The 16,844-nt window shown below is 38.8% G+C and overlaps 1 protein-coding gene across 1 annotated transcript in view; it reads right to left on the bottom strand.

Annotated features, from left to right (window-relative positions):
- Positions 1 to 16,844, bottom strand: part of LOC114646124 (tetratricopeptide repeat protein 24-like) — a 57,187-nt gene that overhangs the window by 34,752 nt on the left and 5,591 nt on the right. Inside the window, exons 3-6 of the mRNA XM_028794128.2 lie at positions 14,282 to 14,587; positions 12,387 to 12,588; positions 10,238 to 10,453; positions 6,236 to 6,364 (exon numbers count right to left, since the gene is read on the bottom strand). Coding sequence (XP_028649961.2) covers positions 6,236 to 6,364; positions 10,238 to 10,453; positions 12,387 to 12,588; positions 14,282 to 14,587 — 853 coding nt within the window. The remainder of the gene's footprint in view (positions 1 to 6,235; positions 6,365 to 10,237; positions 10,454 to 12,386; positions 12,589 to 14,281; positions 14,588 to 16,844) is intronic.

Raw genomic sequence — 16,844 nt, 5'->3', positions numbered from 1 at the left:
AATGTGCATCTTATATGTGATGCAAAGTGTGTTCTGCTCAGTGTTGTTGCCCGATGGCCCGGCAGTATGCATGGCAGTTTCATACTGTAGCACAGCTCTGTTGGCATGCGTCTGGAACAAGGAGCTATGCAAGATGACTGGCTTCTCGGTAAGAGTAAAGTTTCTCCTATAAATTTAATTGTACTTATTTCAGAGGTATAAATAGGTTAACTGTTTATAGAGATAGGGGACTGGGGTTACCCATTGAAGACATGATTTATGACACCTCTAAACAACCTACAGACACCACAGGAATGGGCTTATAATAATGCACATGCAAGACCGCAGGCTGTAATAGAGTGCAATTTTGTTAACTTCTGTTAAAAGTACCTTAATCTTCTCTTTGTTGAAGTTTTTTTTTCCACTTATGACACTTTGGCAGATCCTGAGCATGTATGGCAGCACAGATTTGGGGCGTTGATGGGTGTGGATTATGGTAATGAATGGACAAAGTGCATGCATCTGACAATTTACGATTGATTGGTATTTATGAACCTACACAGGGTATTAAGAAAAAAATCAAGGTTTTACTCATGGTATGTGAATGTGGTGTAAGTTTTAGTAAAATCGCCTTTTACGTGCAAATGTATTTGTTAATTTACGAACGTTTCATGAATAGGACCCAATGTCTATATTACTCTATTGCTTATATCTCCGACTAACCTGTTTAACTGTTTGTGTCTGTTTCTCATAATATTAAGCAAGAAAATTCAAGTACTGTATGCTTTAACACTTAAGTGCATGGTTAGCTGGTTTGAAAATGTTTACTTTTCTAGTCACTTAAACAAAATTGCTATAACAAACCCTTTGATGATTTTGTTGTAAAAGTGGTTCAAATTAAAAAGAAACAAAAAACAAACCAGTGGTTTGTGAGAGAGGGTGTGAGAGAGAGAGAGAGAGAGAGAGAGAGAGAGAGAGAGAGAGAGAGAGAGAGAGAGAGAGAGAGAGAGAGAGAGAGAGAGAGAGAGAGAGAGAGAGAGAGAGAGAGAGAGAGAGAGAGAGAGAGAGAGAGAGAGAGAGAGAGAGAGATAGATAGATAGATAGATAGATAGATAGATAGATAGATAGATAGATAGATAGATAGATAGATAGATAGATAGATAGATAGATAGATAGATAGATAGATAGATAGATAGATAGATAGATAGATAGATAGATAGATAGATAGATAGATAGATAGATAGATAGATAGATAGATAGATAGATAGATAGAACAATATCTTTGTATAATGTTAACGTTTACCCCACCCCCTGGGTGGAATTGAAGAGTTGCATAGTGTGGGGGAGGAACGATCTCCTCAGTCTGTCAGTGGAGCAGGAAAGTGACAGCAGTCTGTTGCTGAAGCTGCTCCTCTGTCTGGAGATGACACTGTTTAGTGGATGCAGTGGATTCTCCATGATTGACAGGAGCCTGCTCACCGCCCGTCGCTCCGGCACAGATGTCAAACTGTCCAGCTCCGTGCCTACCTTCCTCGCCAGTTTGTCCAGGCGTGAGGCGTCCCTCTTCTTTATGCTGCCTCCCCAGCACATCACCACGTAGAAGAGGGCGCTCGCCGCAACCACCTGATAGAACATCTGCAGCATCTTATTGCAGATGTTGAAAGATGCTAGCCTTCTAAGGAAGTATAGTCAGTATCAGTATTGGCACTCCAGTCCAATTTATCATCCAGCTGCACTCCCAGGTATTTATAGGTCTGCACCCTCTGCACACAGTCACCTCTGATGATCACAGGGTCCATGAGGGGCCTTCATTAATTAATTAATTAATTAATTAATTAATTAATTAAAGTGTTAGTAAATAATTACAATCTTTGGATAATGCAGCAATAAGGTTGTTGTTAGTGTAATGGAAATACTGAGTACACATTTAATCACTGTGTGATAAAATGTTACATTGAGTTATCTGGCGTACATTTCTACATATGTTAAGTTGCTTTCATTTTTTACTTTTACTTTTCACTTACATGCTATGATTTCCAGGAGTGGGAGGGATGAGCTGCTGTAAATGAAGTTTGTACAAGACAGTGTGCAGCCACAGAAACAAGCACAGAATAGGGAAAAGACAGATGCCAGACTGCAGGCATGTATTGAGACTTACTGCTGCATTCTGGGACAGTAAGGGATGGTACTTACTTTGTATGGTGATGAATAAATGTACAACAGCATTACTACCGCATTGGATATATAAAGAACATTAAACAATTAAATACACATCTAACGTCATTCCTTTCTTATATGCTAATCCATTAACCCCCAACCCTGCCCCATTTCATATCCAGCAGCAAGGTGCACTTGCTGCAGCATATTGTACAAGACTGCAGGGGTTTCATTGCTTTGCCATCAGGAGCGGAATTGAACAAGTAAAAGAAAAAATAAAAACATACAAGCTTGCAAATTCTTCTTTGCTTTTCTATGAGAGAGTTTGAAATTTCAAAAATGTGTACAGCATGCTGTTTTTGAGAGATCCCAATGAAAACTGTCTTGACAAATTTTCTTGAAGAATAAGTGTGTCAAATTTCAACAAAATTAGTCCACTGGGAGCTGAACTGTTTCATGTGGACAGAAGGATGGATGGAAAGGCAGACATGGAAAACACAGTAGGTGCTTTTCACATTATATGAAAATGTGTTTAAAAAACACAATGGTGATAGAGTGGGCAAAAATGAAACAGTAACATATGAGATAATCAGTGGTAAAGGACTAAGAAGCAAGAAAATACAGTAAGTAAGATGCCGAATGAGCAAAGGAAAGACAGGGTGAAGTTGGTATAAATTTTTTGAAAAATTCTTAAATGGACTTTGAGATGCACAGTAATCAGATGATGAACATTTAGACAAAGCTGCTGAATGCTGAGAACAGTTGGTATAATGATAGTTAAGCAGTAAGTTACGGAGATGGCTTCTTCCAGAGCAGAAATCTCCTTTGAGAGCTATTTCACACTGAATGGTAAGCACAAGAGAATGTTAAGGCCTTACTGAAGAAGAAATGAAAGTGGTCGGTAGCAGGTGATAGTTATATGTTGATGTGCTGGTTTAAATGTCAATCTGATCATGTGAGACAGGTGGATAAACAAGATACAAAGTAGTTGTTGACATGCTAAAATTAGTGACAGAAAGGGCACAGACAGCAATAGATTAAGCAAGTGAGAAAATAGTAGAGGTACACACAACCATGCAATGCTTGAGGATCAAGAAGCATAGGTACTGGCTAAGTGATGTAGCGAAGATGAGCTAGAAGGAGATTGTTTAAATAAGAGGTAACATTTACCTCAGATGATGACCGAGTAATTATAGCTCCAATGTAAAGGTAACTGAAAGGTATTGTTAAAGGTATGATTTAAGGATTTGACAATGGTGTTAACTGCCCATGCAGCCCTAATCTACACAAAACAGATTCAGAAAATGAATCGATTAATTTTGATCAAATGGAAGGATGCAGATGACGTCAAAGAATAACTAAGAAGGTAAAGAGAACTAAAGCAGTAAACCCACCTGGTTTGGTGTCAGAAAGGTCTTGGACTTCAAAAGATGAAAGACCTGTACAACTTCATTGTGAAGAAAGAGAGGATTCAGGCAGACTATAACAGATGTCCGATTATTACATACAATCGATTAGATGCTTTGTAAGTTACTTCTTTGTCCATGAATGTTTCCTTGTTACAAATAATCCGCACATCATACTATGACAGGCTAAAGGAAACTAGAACTTAGTTAGGTCCATAAATATTTGGACAGAGACAACTTTTTTTCTAATTTTGGTTCTGTACTTTACCACAATGAATTTTAAATGAAACAACTCAGATGCAGTTGAAGTGCAGACTTTCAGCTTTAATTCAGTGGGGTGAACAAAACGATTACATAAAAATGTGAGGCAACTAAAGCATTTGTTTAACACAATCCCTTCATTTAAGGGGCTCAAAAGTAATTGGACAATTGACTCAAAGGCTATTTCATGGGCAGGTGTGGGCAAGTCCGTCATTATGTCATTATCAATTAAGCAGATAAAAGGCCTGGAGTTGATTTGAGGTGTGGTGCTTGCATGTGGAAGATTTTGCTGTGAACAGACAACATGCGGTCAAAGGAGCTCTCCATGCAGGTGAAAGAAGCCATCCTTACGCTGCGAAAACAATACAATATTACGAGTGGCAAAATCTACAGTTTGGTACATCCTGAGAAAGAAAGCACGCACTGGTGATCTCAGCAACACAAAAAGACCTGGAGATCCACGGAGGACAACAGTGGTGGATGATCACTGAATCATTTCCATGGTGAAGAGAAACCCCTTCACAACAGCCAACCAAGTGAACAACACTCTCCAGGGGGTAGGCGTATCGATATCCAAGTCTACCATAAAGAGAAGACTGCATGAAAGTAAATACAGAGGGTGCACTGCAAGGTGCAAGCCACTCATAAACCTCAAGAATAGAAAGGCTAGATTGGACTTTGCTAAAGAACATCTAAAAAAGCCAGCACAGTTCTGGAAAACATTCTTTGGACAGATGAAACCAAGATCAACCTCTACCAGAATGATGGCAAGAAAAAAGTATGGAGAAGGCGTGGAACAGCTCATTATCCAAAGCATACCACATCATCTGTAAAACACGGTGGAGGGAGTGTGATGGCTTGGGTGTGCATGGCTGCCAGTTGCACTGGGACACTAGTGTTTATTGATGATGTGACACAGGGCAGAAGCAGCCGAATCAATTCTGAGGTGTTCAGAGACATACTGTCTGCTCAAATCCAGCTAAATGCAGTCAAATTGATTGGGTGGCGTTTCATGATACAGATGGACAATGACCCAAAACATACAGCCAAAGCAACCCAGGAGTTTATTAAAGCAAAGAAGTGGAAAATTATTGAATGGCCAAGTCAGTCACCTGATCTTAACCCAATTGAGCATGCATTTCACTTGTTGAAGACTAAACTTCAGACAGAAAGGCCCACAAACAAACAGCAACTGAAAGCCGCTGCAGTAAAGACCTGGCAGAACATTAAAAAGGAGGAAACCCAGCATCTGGTGATGTCCATGAGTTCAAGACTTCAGGCTGTCATTGCCAGCAAAGGGTTTTCAACCAAGTATTAGAAATGAACATTTTATTTCCAGTTATTTAATTTGTCCAATTACTTTTGAGCCCCTGGAATGAAGGGAATGTGTTAGAAAATGCTTTAGTTGCCTCACATTTTTATGCAATCATTTTGTTCACCCCACTGAATTAAAGCTGAAAGTCTGCACTTCAACTGCATCTGAGTTGTTTCATTTAAAATTCATTGTGGTAATGTACAGAACCAAAATTAGAATGTCTCTGTCCAAATATTTATGGACCTAACTGTATAAACTTAACAGAAAAGGTTATGTCCTTAAAAGCCTCAATAAAGTTGATTGAGTTAAAATTCTGAAAAAAGTGTACTTTGTTGGAAGAGAAAGAGATGAGGCCAAACAAAATACAGAAGAAGAGGAGGATGGAAGTGGTAGTGGATGAGATTGGTAGAATAAGTCTTTCTTGCAGTGATGACCAAGACTGTAGAAAGTAGTGTAAGAAAATTTGTTGAGTAACGGGTTAAACTAGAAACACTATGGTAATACTCATTAATTAGCTGGTGCCTCTAGTTGTAACTTTTTGGTTAAACCTCCTAAATATTATAAATAAAAAAATGTACATAAAATATAATGAACAGGGCCAGGAAATTTACAAGAAAGCATCTTGACAGAGCAGTTATATTTACATGGTGTTGACAATCTTCATTCTGCAAGTCTAAATGCCCTTTCATCTCCAAACTATGAATCTTCATTCTTCTGACAAGACAATATTATTTGGTGATAAACCTGATCAAACATCTCATGAACTCTCCCTCAGTGATAAGGTCTCTCAAAGGTATTATATTTAAATTATATATTATGGAAAACATTGGAAAAATTGTCTGTCAACAACATCAGAAAGGATGCGTTTTATCCTAGTACACTCCAACACATTATTATACATAGGTCATGTTTTCATTTTATGTTGCTTGCATGTATTTAGTTATATTGAGATATGTTCCAGTTTCAAATTTCAGAAGTATTCTAATGCATTCCCCTTTTTCAACTCCAGTTTTCTCCAACGTTTTGTAAGGTAATCTACCCAGTGCCAGCGACTCTGAATTAAATGGCTTAGGGATGTTGTTATGGTGGGAAGAATCAATTCAAAGACATTCCTTACCTGTGTCTCTAAAAGCAAGCAATGCATGCAGATAGTTCTCTTCTGCTTCCTCATACTCTCCCAGCTGGCTGAAAGCAAAGGCTAGATTAGAGAAGCACTGGCCTTGTGCATTGCGGTTTCCCATACAGCCTGCGAAGAGATAAGAGATCTGTCTGAAACTTTGTTAAGTCTTCTCCCTACAAAAACACGAGATTTAAAATTTTTCTTTGCCACCACTTCAAAGTACATGGCGTAAGTAATATATAAAAAAACAATTTCTGGGTGGATTACTCCTTTAAAACAAAAATTATTTTCAGTAATATACTTGGAACATTTTTCAGGGTATTTAATTTATGCACTATGGTATGTGTAAAGTCTTTTTTCACATGCTATGGAACACAAATTTCCCAACAGAAATAGAACAAAAAACCTACTCATCAATGTTCAGACAGACAGACAGACAGACAGACAGACAGACAGACAGACAGACAGACTTTATTAATTCCAAGGGGAAATTCACATACTCCAGCAGCACCTTACTGATACAAAAAACAATATTAAATTAAAGATTGATAATAATGCAGGTAAAATAAGACAGTAACTTTGTATAATGTTAATGTTTACATCCCCGGGTGGAATTGAAGAGTCGCATAGTTTGGGGGAGGAACAATCTTCTCAGTCTGTCAGTGGAGCAGGACAGTGACAGCAGTCTGTCGCTGAAGCTGCTCTTCTGTCTGGAGATGACACTGTTTAGTGGATGCAGTGGATTTTCCATAATTGATAGGAGCCTGCTTAGCGCCCGTTGCTCTGCCACAGATGTTAAACTGTCCAGCTCTATGCCAACAATAGAGCCTGCCTTCCTCACCAGTTTGTCCAGACGTGAGGCGTCTTTCTTCTTAATGCTGCCTCCCCAGCACACCACCGTGTAGAAGAGGGCGCTCACCACAACTGTCTAATAGAACATCTGCAGCATCTTATTGCAGATGTTGAAGGACGCCAGCCTTCTAAGGAAGTATAGTCGGCTCTGTCCTTTCTTACACAGAGCATCAGTATTGGCAATCCAGTCTAATTTATCATCCAGCTGCACTCCCAGGTATTTATAGGTCTGTACCCTCTGCACACAGTCACCTCTGATGATCACGGGGTCCATGAGGGGTCTGGGCCTCCTAAAATCCACCACCAGATCCTTGGCTTTGCTGGTGTTCAGGTGTAGGTGGTTTGAGTCGCACCATTTAACAAAGTCATTAATTAGGTCCCTATACTCCTCCTGCAGCCCACCCCTGATGCAGCCCACGATAGCAGTGTCATCAGCGAACTTTTGCACGAGGCAGGACTCCGAGTTGTATTGGAAGTCCGATGTATATAGGCTGAACAGGACCGGACAAAGTACAGTCCTTTGTGGCGCTCCTGTGTTGCTGACCACAATGTCAGACGTGCAGTTCCCAAGATGCACATACTGAGGTCTGTCTTTAAGATAGTCCACGATCCATGCCACCAGGTATGACTCTACTCCCATCTCTGTCAGCTTGTCCCTAAGGAGCAGAGGTTGGATTGTGTTGAAGGCACTAGAGAAGTCTATAAACATAATTCTTACAGCACCACTGCCTCTGTCCAAGTGGGAGAGGGATCGATGTAGCATATAGATGATGGCATCCTCCGCTCCCACCTTCTCCTGATATGCAAACTGCAGAGGGTTGAGGGCGTGCTGAACCTGTGGCCTCAGGTTGTGAAGCAGCAGCCTCTCCATGGTCTTCATCACATGTGATGTCAGAGCAACAGGCCCGAAGTCATTCAGCTCACTAGGACGCGATACCTTTGGGACTGGGGTGTTGGAAGATGTTTTCCAAAGCCTCGGGACTCTCCCCTGTTCCAGGCTCAGGTTGAAGATGCGCTGTAGAGGACCCCCCAGCTCCGATGCACAGACCTTCAGCAGTCATGGCGATACTCCATCTGGACCCACTGCTTTGCTGGCACGAAGTCTCCTCAGCTCTCTGCTCACTTGCGCTGTTGTAATTATGTGTGGGGATGTCTCTCCTATGCTGGTATCAGCAGAAGGATGTGTGGAGGGTGCAATACTCCGAGGTGAGAGTGAGAGTGAATTAGGGTGGTCAAGCCTGTTAAAGAAGTTGTTCATTTGGTTTGCTCTCTTCACGTCTCTCTCAATGGTGGTACCCCGCTTCGAGCTGCAGCCAGTGATGATCTTCATCCCATCCCACACTTCCTTCATGCTGTTATTCTGCAACTTCTGCTCCAGCTTTCTCCTGTACTGCTCCTTCGCTGCCCTGAGCTGGACTCGGAGTTTCTTCTGCACACGCTTGAGCTCATGCTGATCACTGCCTTTAAAAGCCCTTTTCTTCTGGTTCAAAAGACCCTTGATGTCCTTGTAATCCATGGCTTGTTGTTAGCATAGCAGCGTACAGTTCTTACTGGAACTACAATGTCCATGCAGAAGTTGATGTAGTCAGTGAAGAAACTGGCCTGGTAAAGAAACCTGAAGAATACACTAGCAGAAGATACCAGTTCATCACAGAGAATATTCATTCACTCACACAACCATACTCACTCGTACTAGGGCAATTTAGAGTAAACAATCAACTTAACACATACATATTTAAGGTATGTGAGGAAACTGGAGCATGTGGAAAAAACCCATACAGATATAGGAAGAATGTACAACCCCCACAATGACTTGACTGTATAACAAACACAGATCCAAAGAAACGTGAAGCAGCACGTTAATCACTGCAATATGTGATATGCAGTATTTTAAAATATATGTGACATTGTACAAAGCCTACAATATGTACTTGCCAGATTCACTTAACTACATTAAAGACATTATCAGATACAAGCACCATTTATTGATAACCTTCATAAATACATTTATGCAGTGTGGTGTAGAGGTTAAGGCTTTAGACTTCAAACCCTTGAGGCTGTGGGTTCAGATCCCGCTACTGACACTGTGTGACCGTGAACAAGTCACCTGACCTGCCTGGGATCCAATTGGAAAACCAAAAAACAAATTTTACCAATTGTAACATAAATGTTGTAAGTTGCCTTGGATAAAGGTGTCTGCCAAAATAAGTAAATGTAAAATTGTTCAAGGTTTATGTCAGGAAACATTAAATGAATATTTCATTCATAGTTCATATTTTCTAACACTGAGAAGCATTTCGATAAATTAGCACTTTTCACAGTAGTTAAATGACATATTAATATTTTTAGACTGACTGCACGGTTTTTAGATTTTGTGAAGAAGGTAACATTAGTGCTTTAAATAGAACTCTGAAATTTCAGCTGAGAAACTTAATAATCAATGTCAACTTGTGAACCTATGGAGATATGTGTATGTCATGTAAAAATGGTAGGAGACATGCAAACAGTGGGACGAAATCTAACATTATTGATCAGAAACTGAGAAGCAGACATGTCAAATGTGAAAGAGTATGGGCACAAGGACAAAAAAAATTGAATTTTTCCATTTCCAGAAAGTGACAGTAACTTAACTTTCCACAAGATGTGTGCCAAGCACCATTCCCCCAGCTTCCCCAGCCTTACTGCTGTTCCATAGACCGAGGAGCACGCTATTGCCTTCACTGTTGACTGTGAAAGATGCACAAGGTTGTATCATATGGTACATGGACTTAAACGTTTTCGCATTGATTTAAAAGTATTGCCTATTTTAAAGAAACTACCAAAAACACTTCCTAAGGGAACACTCACTCCAGAAAAAAAGAAAAATCAACATAGATTGGTTTGTTCACATAACAGTAACAAGGTATAGAGAGAACACCTTCACATTTTGCAAACACTATCCAGCAATTTAATGGCTATGCTCACATATACGCCAACCCAGGAAACTACCAATTAATTACTCTAATTCTTGACATTTTTGGATCATCTTTTTTGGCATTCTTGACCAACCTTTTTCACAAATGTACTCAACCTGGGAAATTACAGGTAGATTCCAGGGATGGCATACATGTGTGAAAGGAATGCCTCTGTGTTTCTCATTTTACTGACCATGCAGTGCTGCTGCTTCCTTATGAAAATCCAGGGCTTGTTGGAATTTGTCCATGGTGTTGTAAATTGCTCCCAGGTTCTGCAAGACTACTGCTTCCCTCTTGTGGTCTTGCTTCTCGGCTCGACAGAAAGGCAAAGCTTTCTCAAAGCATTCGGCAGCCTTATGGAACTGCATCAGCTGAGAGAATCCGAGTCCTACATCATTATAAAGATTACCTGAGGACAATTCAAAAGAAATGGTTTATCTTTTGACCACCCAGAATGCAACATTGCACTCTACCATTAAATTATTAGCATCCAATCTACCAAAGAATAGAAAAGTTGCATGGAACATGCAAGATGGAGTTTTTTTTTAATCAATGCTGTAAAAAATAATAATAAACCAAAGTTTTTACAAATACTGTATACAATAAGAACACTGCATCTGCTTGTAACATGATTTGGTGTAATAATGGAATACAGAACCTTTAAATATTTGTGTAGTAACGTCTGACACCTTTCTTTGATTCCAGTTTGCAATGTTTCTCCTTTCCCTTCTTATTCTGAAAAACTTCATTTGTAAATGGCCCTGCTTGTATGTTTCCATAGCTACTTTCAAATGGGTGGGTAGCTTTTAATAATATATTTGGAATAAAGATCGCAGCTTAAGTTCACTGACATTATATCTTTTTATTTTGGTGTGTAGGGTGATGTTCATATTCCTTGTTCTTAAGATGTTAATTTTCAAAACAATTAAGCTACACCAATTATGTTGCAGTAGTACTTTTCAGTTCAGTGAAAAACAGAAAATTGCTACTGCCGCGTCCTGTCAGTTTTGAAGCATTTTCCAGAATATTTTAATATTCCTGTTCCTAACATTTCATTTCATATGTTCTGTCCACAAGAAAGTATTTTACCGAATATTTGTTTTTTTTGAACAATTATAATTGTATTTCCACTATTAGATAACTTTTTCATTCAGTTTTTGAGTAAGTCAGAATTGTTAAATATGGTACAAAATGTACCTGTTACTAAACTCTGTTGTTATTTTTTATAATGATTTTTACTTCTGTGGTCCACACACTTCGTTTGAATACCTAGAAGTCTGGAAGCTACACCACAGAGAGGAATGAATGCTATGGCGAGCGCTCACTCACACCATTTTCATTAATTTTATCATACTTTCTTTACGATGAATGTTTTTAGTCATAATATCACTTTTAATTTTTTTTTTTTTTATTTAATTTTTTATCATGGCTAACAATGGCAATTGACAGGAAGGTACAGCAAGTCATTCAAAAAAAAATCCATAAACACAGGCTCTTGGGTGCTATTTCTCTCTCCATCATTGGTTACTTCAGGTTCTTGTAGGATTTTCATGTCTTGTAGTGGTTCCAGGTGCTTTTTCTCATTTGGAGTTTCTGCCTTTTTTCAGCCTTCTTCTAGCTACAGTATATCTAAATATATTTGCAGCTTTCTTTGTTTTTTTTTCACAAAATCTACATTATTTACATTTTGAGGTTTTTGCCAGCACCGAAACATTTGACTTAAGTTACCTACTACAAGTCTTGCTTGATTTTCAGGCTACATCTCCTTTTGCATCTTAAAAACAGTCTTCTCTATGCAGATCTGGTTACTGACCTTTCTTCTAATCTACTGGCTGGTATAATCACATGGCCAAATACAAACTTTTAAGCTTTAGCCTGCCCAAACATCCCAATGATCATGAACTTCTATGCTCTCCAAAAGAGGTGTGACGTGACAGGAGATGAGAATAATGGGGTAGTGGTCATTACTTTTACAATAGACCACAGTCACCCCGCAACAAGACTTGGATCAGCAGATAATGAACATAGACATTTTAACTTTCATATTATGTAGCTCATTTTTTAATTTGTTTGTTAAAAGCTATATGTTATTTAACTCTGTTTTGTGCTGCTGGTCAAATTTTAATAAAGATTCACTAATGTTCTATTATGTACTCTTAACTACCTAGTTTGGATGAATGTGTTATTTTTGAAGGTACTCATTAAATTCTAAGTTTAACATTACTTAAGTCGTAATTTTTAATTTCCTTTGCACTTCTCTATAATCATGTTGGCTGTCTGCAACAAGAATCTTGACTGATCTAACAATGCATTCCACATCGATATATTTACATCTCACCCACCTAATCCTTCCTCATTGTGGATACAATCACAGAGCTCTTTGCAAGCATTGAGAATATTTAAGATTGTTTCCTCTGTGAACTCTTTACTCTTCAGCATAAGAGAGCTGGCTTCCTTGAAGGCGGAGGCTGCCAGGTGCAGCCTGCCTACGGCTTTATACCGATCCCCAGCTTTCTGGAAACACTGAGCAGCTGTGCTGGTTGCCTACAATGAGTGGGAACGGAACAAAAAACAAAGAAAGGAGCTGAATTAAGGTATCGTCTATATGATAAAACACAGCAACATACAATTAATTCCACACAAAAACAGTTTTCTCTGCCCAAGCTACTTATAATGTAAAATAGATGCCTGTCAAAAGAGTAGCCTCTGCATTATTTTTTATGCATTCTTTATTTACTTTACTTATTTATCATTTTACACTGCTAAGCAATGACATGACAAGGGGTGTGGCCATCGGAGTAGCTGTGTAACCTCAAAGCTATTTAGAAACAGGCCTGGAAGCACGGTTCTCACAGTTTGCTTGAAATTCAGCTTCTGTTTTGAAGCCATGGTGTGCTAATTGTATAGCTTTTATACATGTTTGTTATTTTGGGCTCACTTTAGGTTTAATAAGGTTTTCAAACACCATGTTTAATTAGTTTTTCTATTATATTTTGTCCTCCACGTCACTCTGTGTCAGTCCAGGAGAATCAGCAGCATGTTTTACGCAATCTGAAAATCCATCTATCCATCCATTTTCCAACCCGCTGAATCCGAACACAGGGTCACAGGGGTCTGCTGGAGCCAATCCCAGACAACACAGGGCACAAGACAGGAACCAAACCTGGGCAGGGTGCCAACCCACACAGGACACACACAAACACACCCACACACCAAGCACACACTAGGACCAATTTAGAATCGCCAATCCACCTAACCTGCATGTCTTTGGACTGTGGGAGGAAACCCACACAGACACGGGGAGAACATGCAAACTCCACGCAGGGAGGAAACGGGAAGCGAACCCAGGTCCCCAGGTCTCCCAACTGCGAGGCAGCAGCGCTACCACTGCGCCACCGTGCAATCTGAAAATATATACAGTATATATTTTTTTTGCCCACTGATACTAAAGATTATGTATTGTAAGTTTAAATAATTATTCAGAACAAGTTTTCATTGTGTTTACCCTTATAAAAAACAATGTCAATCTACAAGTGAACTATTTGATAAAAACCTTCAAATGATCTAACTGAAATGATTGCTATAATGCAAAATTGAATGATCCAAAATAATGCAGTGATTTTAAGAGGTATCACAAATATTTTAAATATTTTAAAATGTCCTGTAATGTATAAATTATGTACTTTTAGGAATTTCACGATCACCACTAACTAACAAGACTAACAGCCAATCTACCAATTTTTTTTTTTATTTATTATTCTGGAGTGTGTTTGAGGGGGTGTCACACACATGCACATGGAAGACAGTTGAAGGGCTTACAAAGGGATAATTCCATGCCAGACCAGGGGGTGGCACAGTACACTGATCCTTCCTCTTTTTCATCAGCAGACCAACCACGGGAAATTTCGCCTGGATCTGATGACGTCATTTCTGGTTCCTGTCCCGATGACATCACTTCCCCTGCCTGACTTCAAAAACACCATGTTTGCCTGCCTGATTGTTCTTGTTTGGACTGAAATCTGTCAACTTTTGAACCACAGCCTTCACTTTTGGCCGCCTATTTCAAATATATGGGTGGCTGCCTTTTCCTTTTCCTGTGTCCTTTTGAGTTCTTTTACAAGGGTTATTGTTATTTAATTCTGTAAAAGCTAAATTTCTCCTTGGGACAAATAAAGTTTTCTTTCTTTTTCTTTCTTTCTTTCAGGTCTCATTAAATGCAAGGTAGTTTTTCACTCACCTGAATGTTCAAATGGCAAAACGCCAGTTTCATGAGTGCATCTGCTTCATTCTGCCATTCTTCCTGTGACCCATATAAGTCACTTGCCATTCGATAGTGTTCAATAGCCCTGACGACGTCTCCAAGGGAATCATAGGCTGCCCCAAAATTGAAGTGCAAGTCAGCAATCTTCTCTGTGCCTCCTTCATTGATGTCTTGTGGTTGGGAGCGCTTGAGAAACTCTAGACCTTTCTCTGCCTTACCTGCTTCCACATAAGCTGCACCTAGGTTGAAGGCACATGCTCGCTGAACATGCAGTTCTTTCACCTAAAGAGAACACCAGACAATCAGTGAATGAAGGTTTCCTAGACAGGTTAATGTAGAGAATGCTACAAGGTCAATCATCAAAGTCTACACCAAAAGGCCCATGAGACAAGGTAGAATTGAAGGCCTGTGCACATCTCTTACACTTAAACATATTCAGTTTATTTGTGTTTTTGCTTAAGTTATGAAGAGATATACGTAAAATAATAAAAATGTACCTAATGGAATAATACTGTACTTTCAATAACAGCCATGTTTTCTCGTTAGCTGCTATTTATCACAACATCAATCAAAACATTTGAAACATTTTAATTTGTTCTAGAAACAATGTTTTTTCTCTCCAAAATGATTTAAAAAAATAAAGTATCATAAATAAAAGGTACACATATAGATAAAACATTAGGCAACTAAACCACATATTTCAGTTCATTATTACGTATTTTGAAAGCTAATAAATTAGATTTTAAATCACAAGTTTGTTCTTCCAGTTTTCACCATCACCCTCACTACGTCATTGAAGCTGCTTGGGGTCCAAGTATATACAATTTTTTTTTCCTTTAGCTCTGCTTTTACACAAGATCTTGGGATGGTGTTCATTCCACAAATGTTGAATATACAGTAATGATAGTTTGATTTAACAGGGTTAAGGTCTATATAATAAAAATAATTATCTATAAAATGGAAAAGATATCACAAAATCCTTATGTTGGCACTATGTGAACACAATCTTAGGGATTAAATATGAATTCCTGTGCCTTGTTAATGAGTGTGGATTCATTCTTCATGGCAGCAAGACAGCAATAGTGGTGACATTCCTGAGGACTAAGTTTGAACCCTGGGTCTTGTTAATGAGTGTGTTTACAAGTGATTTCATAACCTGGCTATTCACAGAAACCCAGTGTCAAAAATGACATGTATGTTCTTATTCTGGTTTAAGAAACTGGGTTAACACCCGTAGATTTCTCTGCAAGTACCCCCATTTATGTGACCATGTAAACCCCTGTTACAATTTTACAGTTAAGTATTTTGTACTCTGCGAATGCATGTTGCACTCCATTAGCCTATGCATGTGTTTGCTTCGTACACGATGATAGCAGTCATAGGTAGAAAATGATGGAAGCATCCACAAAAATAAATTTCAGACACATAAATAAAAGTCAGATGCTCATGCAATCACATTATTTCTTCTCCTGGTTTTACTAATCTATCTGAGTATTTCAGAAATAACTAAGTTTATGTTGACGAACTCAATGTACAACACTACGCTCAGCAGCACTACCTTGGGAGCAGTGATGGGGGGAACGGATTAAAATAACATGTGCTTTGCAGTCCAATTACTTTTTAAAGTAAAAGTAATGCAACGCAATATGCAGTTTATTGAAGTAACAATATCCGTGTTGTTATTATCCCAGCAACACTAGGTGCACAGAAAGGCAAGAAGAAAACGCAAAGGTATGCAGCTCTTTTGTACTGTTCAACCGTATTAGCCAAGCAGAAAAGAGTGTGCTGCATGCAATCCAGTAACAGAAACCTATTAAAAGAACATCAGATTAGTTTTAATATAGTTGTTTGCTATAGATACAGTGCGGTTGGGTGATGCAGCAGCTACTCCTCATGCCGTGAATCTTTGGGGGCTGTCATTGGCAACGGATATTATTTATTTCACAGCACATGAAGGACTAAACGTATTTATAACACACAAGAAAATCGTGACATTCAATTTTGTTTCAGGTCAGTTTCAAGAACGTTCATATATTGGCTTATGATTTTAATTACAAATGTTGGCCAGTCAAATGTGCAGTTTTTCATAGAAAAGAAACAAAAGTGATGCAAAAGTAACATACTGTTTGCAATGCATACATTTTAAAATAAGCAACTATATAACAAATTTTGTTACTTTTTTGTAAGTAATGAGCAGTGTAACTAAGTTACTTTTAAAAGAAATGTTCCCCACACTGCTCGGGAGATGCAGGCTTCATGCTTGATTCATGGCAACCATTGATCATTTTAAGTGTATTTTTATGATATCTGAGTGCTTTTCCAAAAGATAACTCCACAAGGGAACTCATGCATGTAAACGGAAGATTTTTAAGAGACCACTCAATGCACTCAACACACTCAATGTCTGTCTGAATTCATTGTTCAGTTTTCCTCTCAAATTATGAAGTTCTAAGTTTAATGGTGATTCCAGTTTCGCCCATTATGAGATGGTAGAGGTGTATGCATTTTTTCCCACCACTGATTGTACGTTTTATGGAAA

The sequence above is a fragment of the Erpetoichthys calabaricus genome, chromosome 2, assembly GCF_900747795.2.
Source record: "Erpetoichthys calabaricus chromosome 2, fErpCal1.3, whole genome shotgun sequence".
NCBI classification, from domain to species: domain Eukaryota; kingdom Metazoa; phylum Chordata; class Cladistia; order Polypteriformes; family Polypteridae; genus Erpetoichthys; species Erpetoichthys calabaricus.
This window is presented reverse-complemented; position numbering and strand designations above follow the sequence as displayed.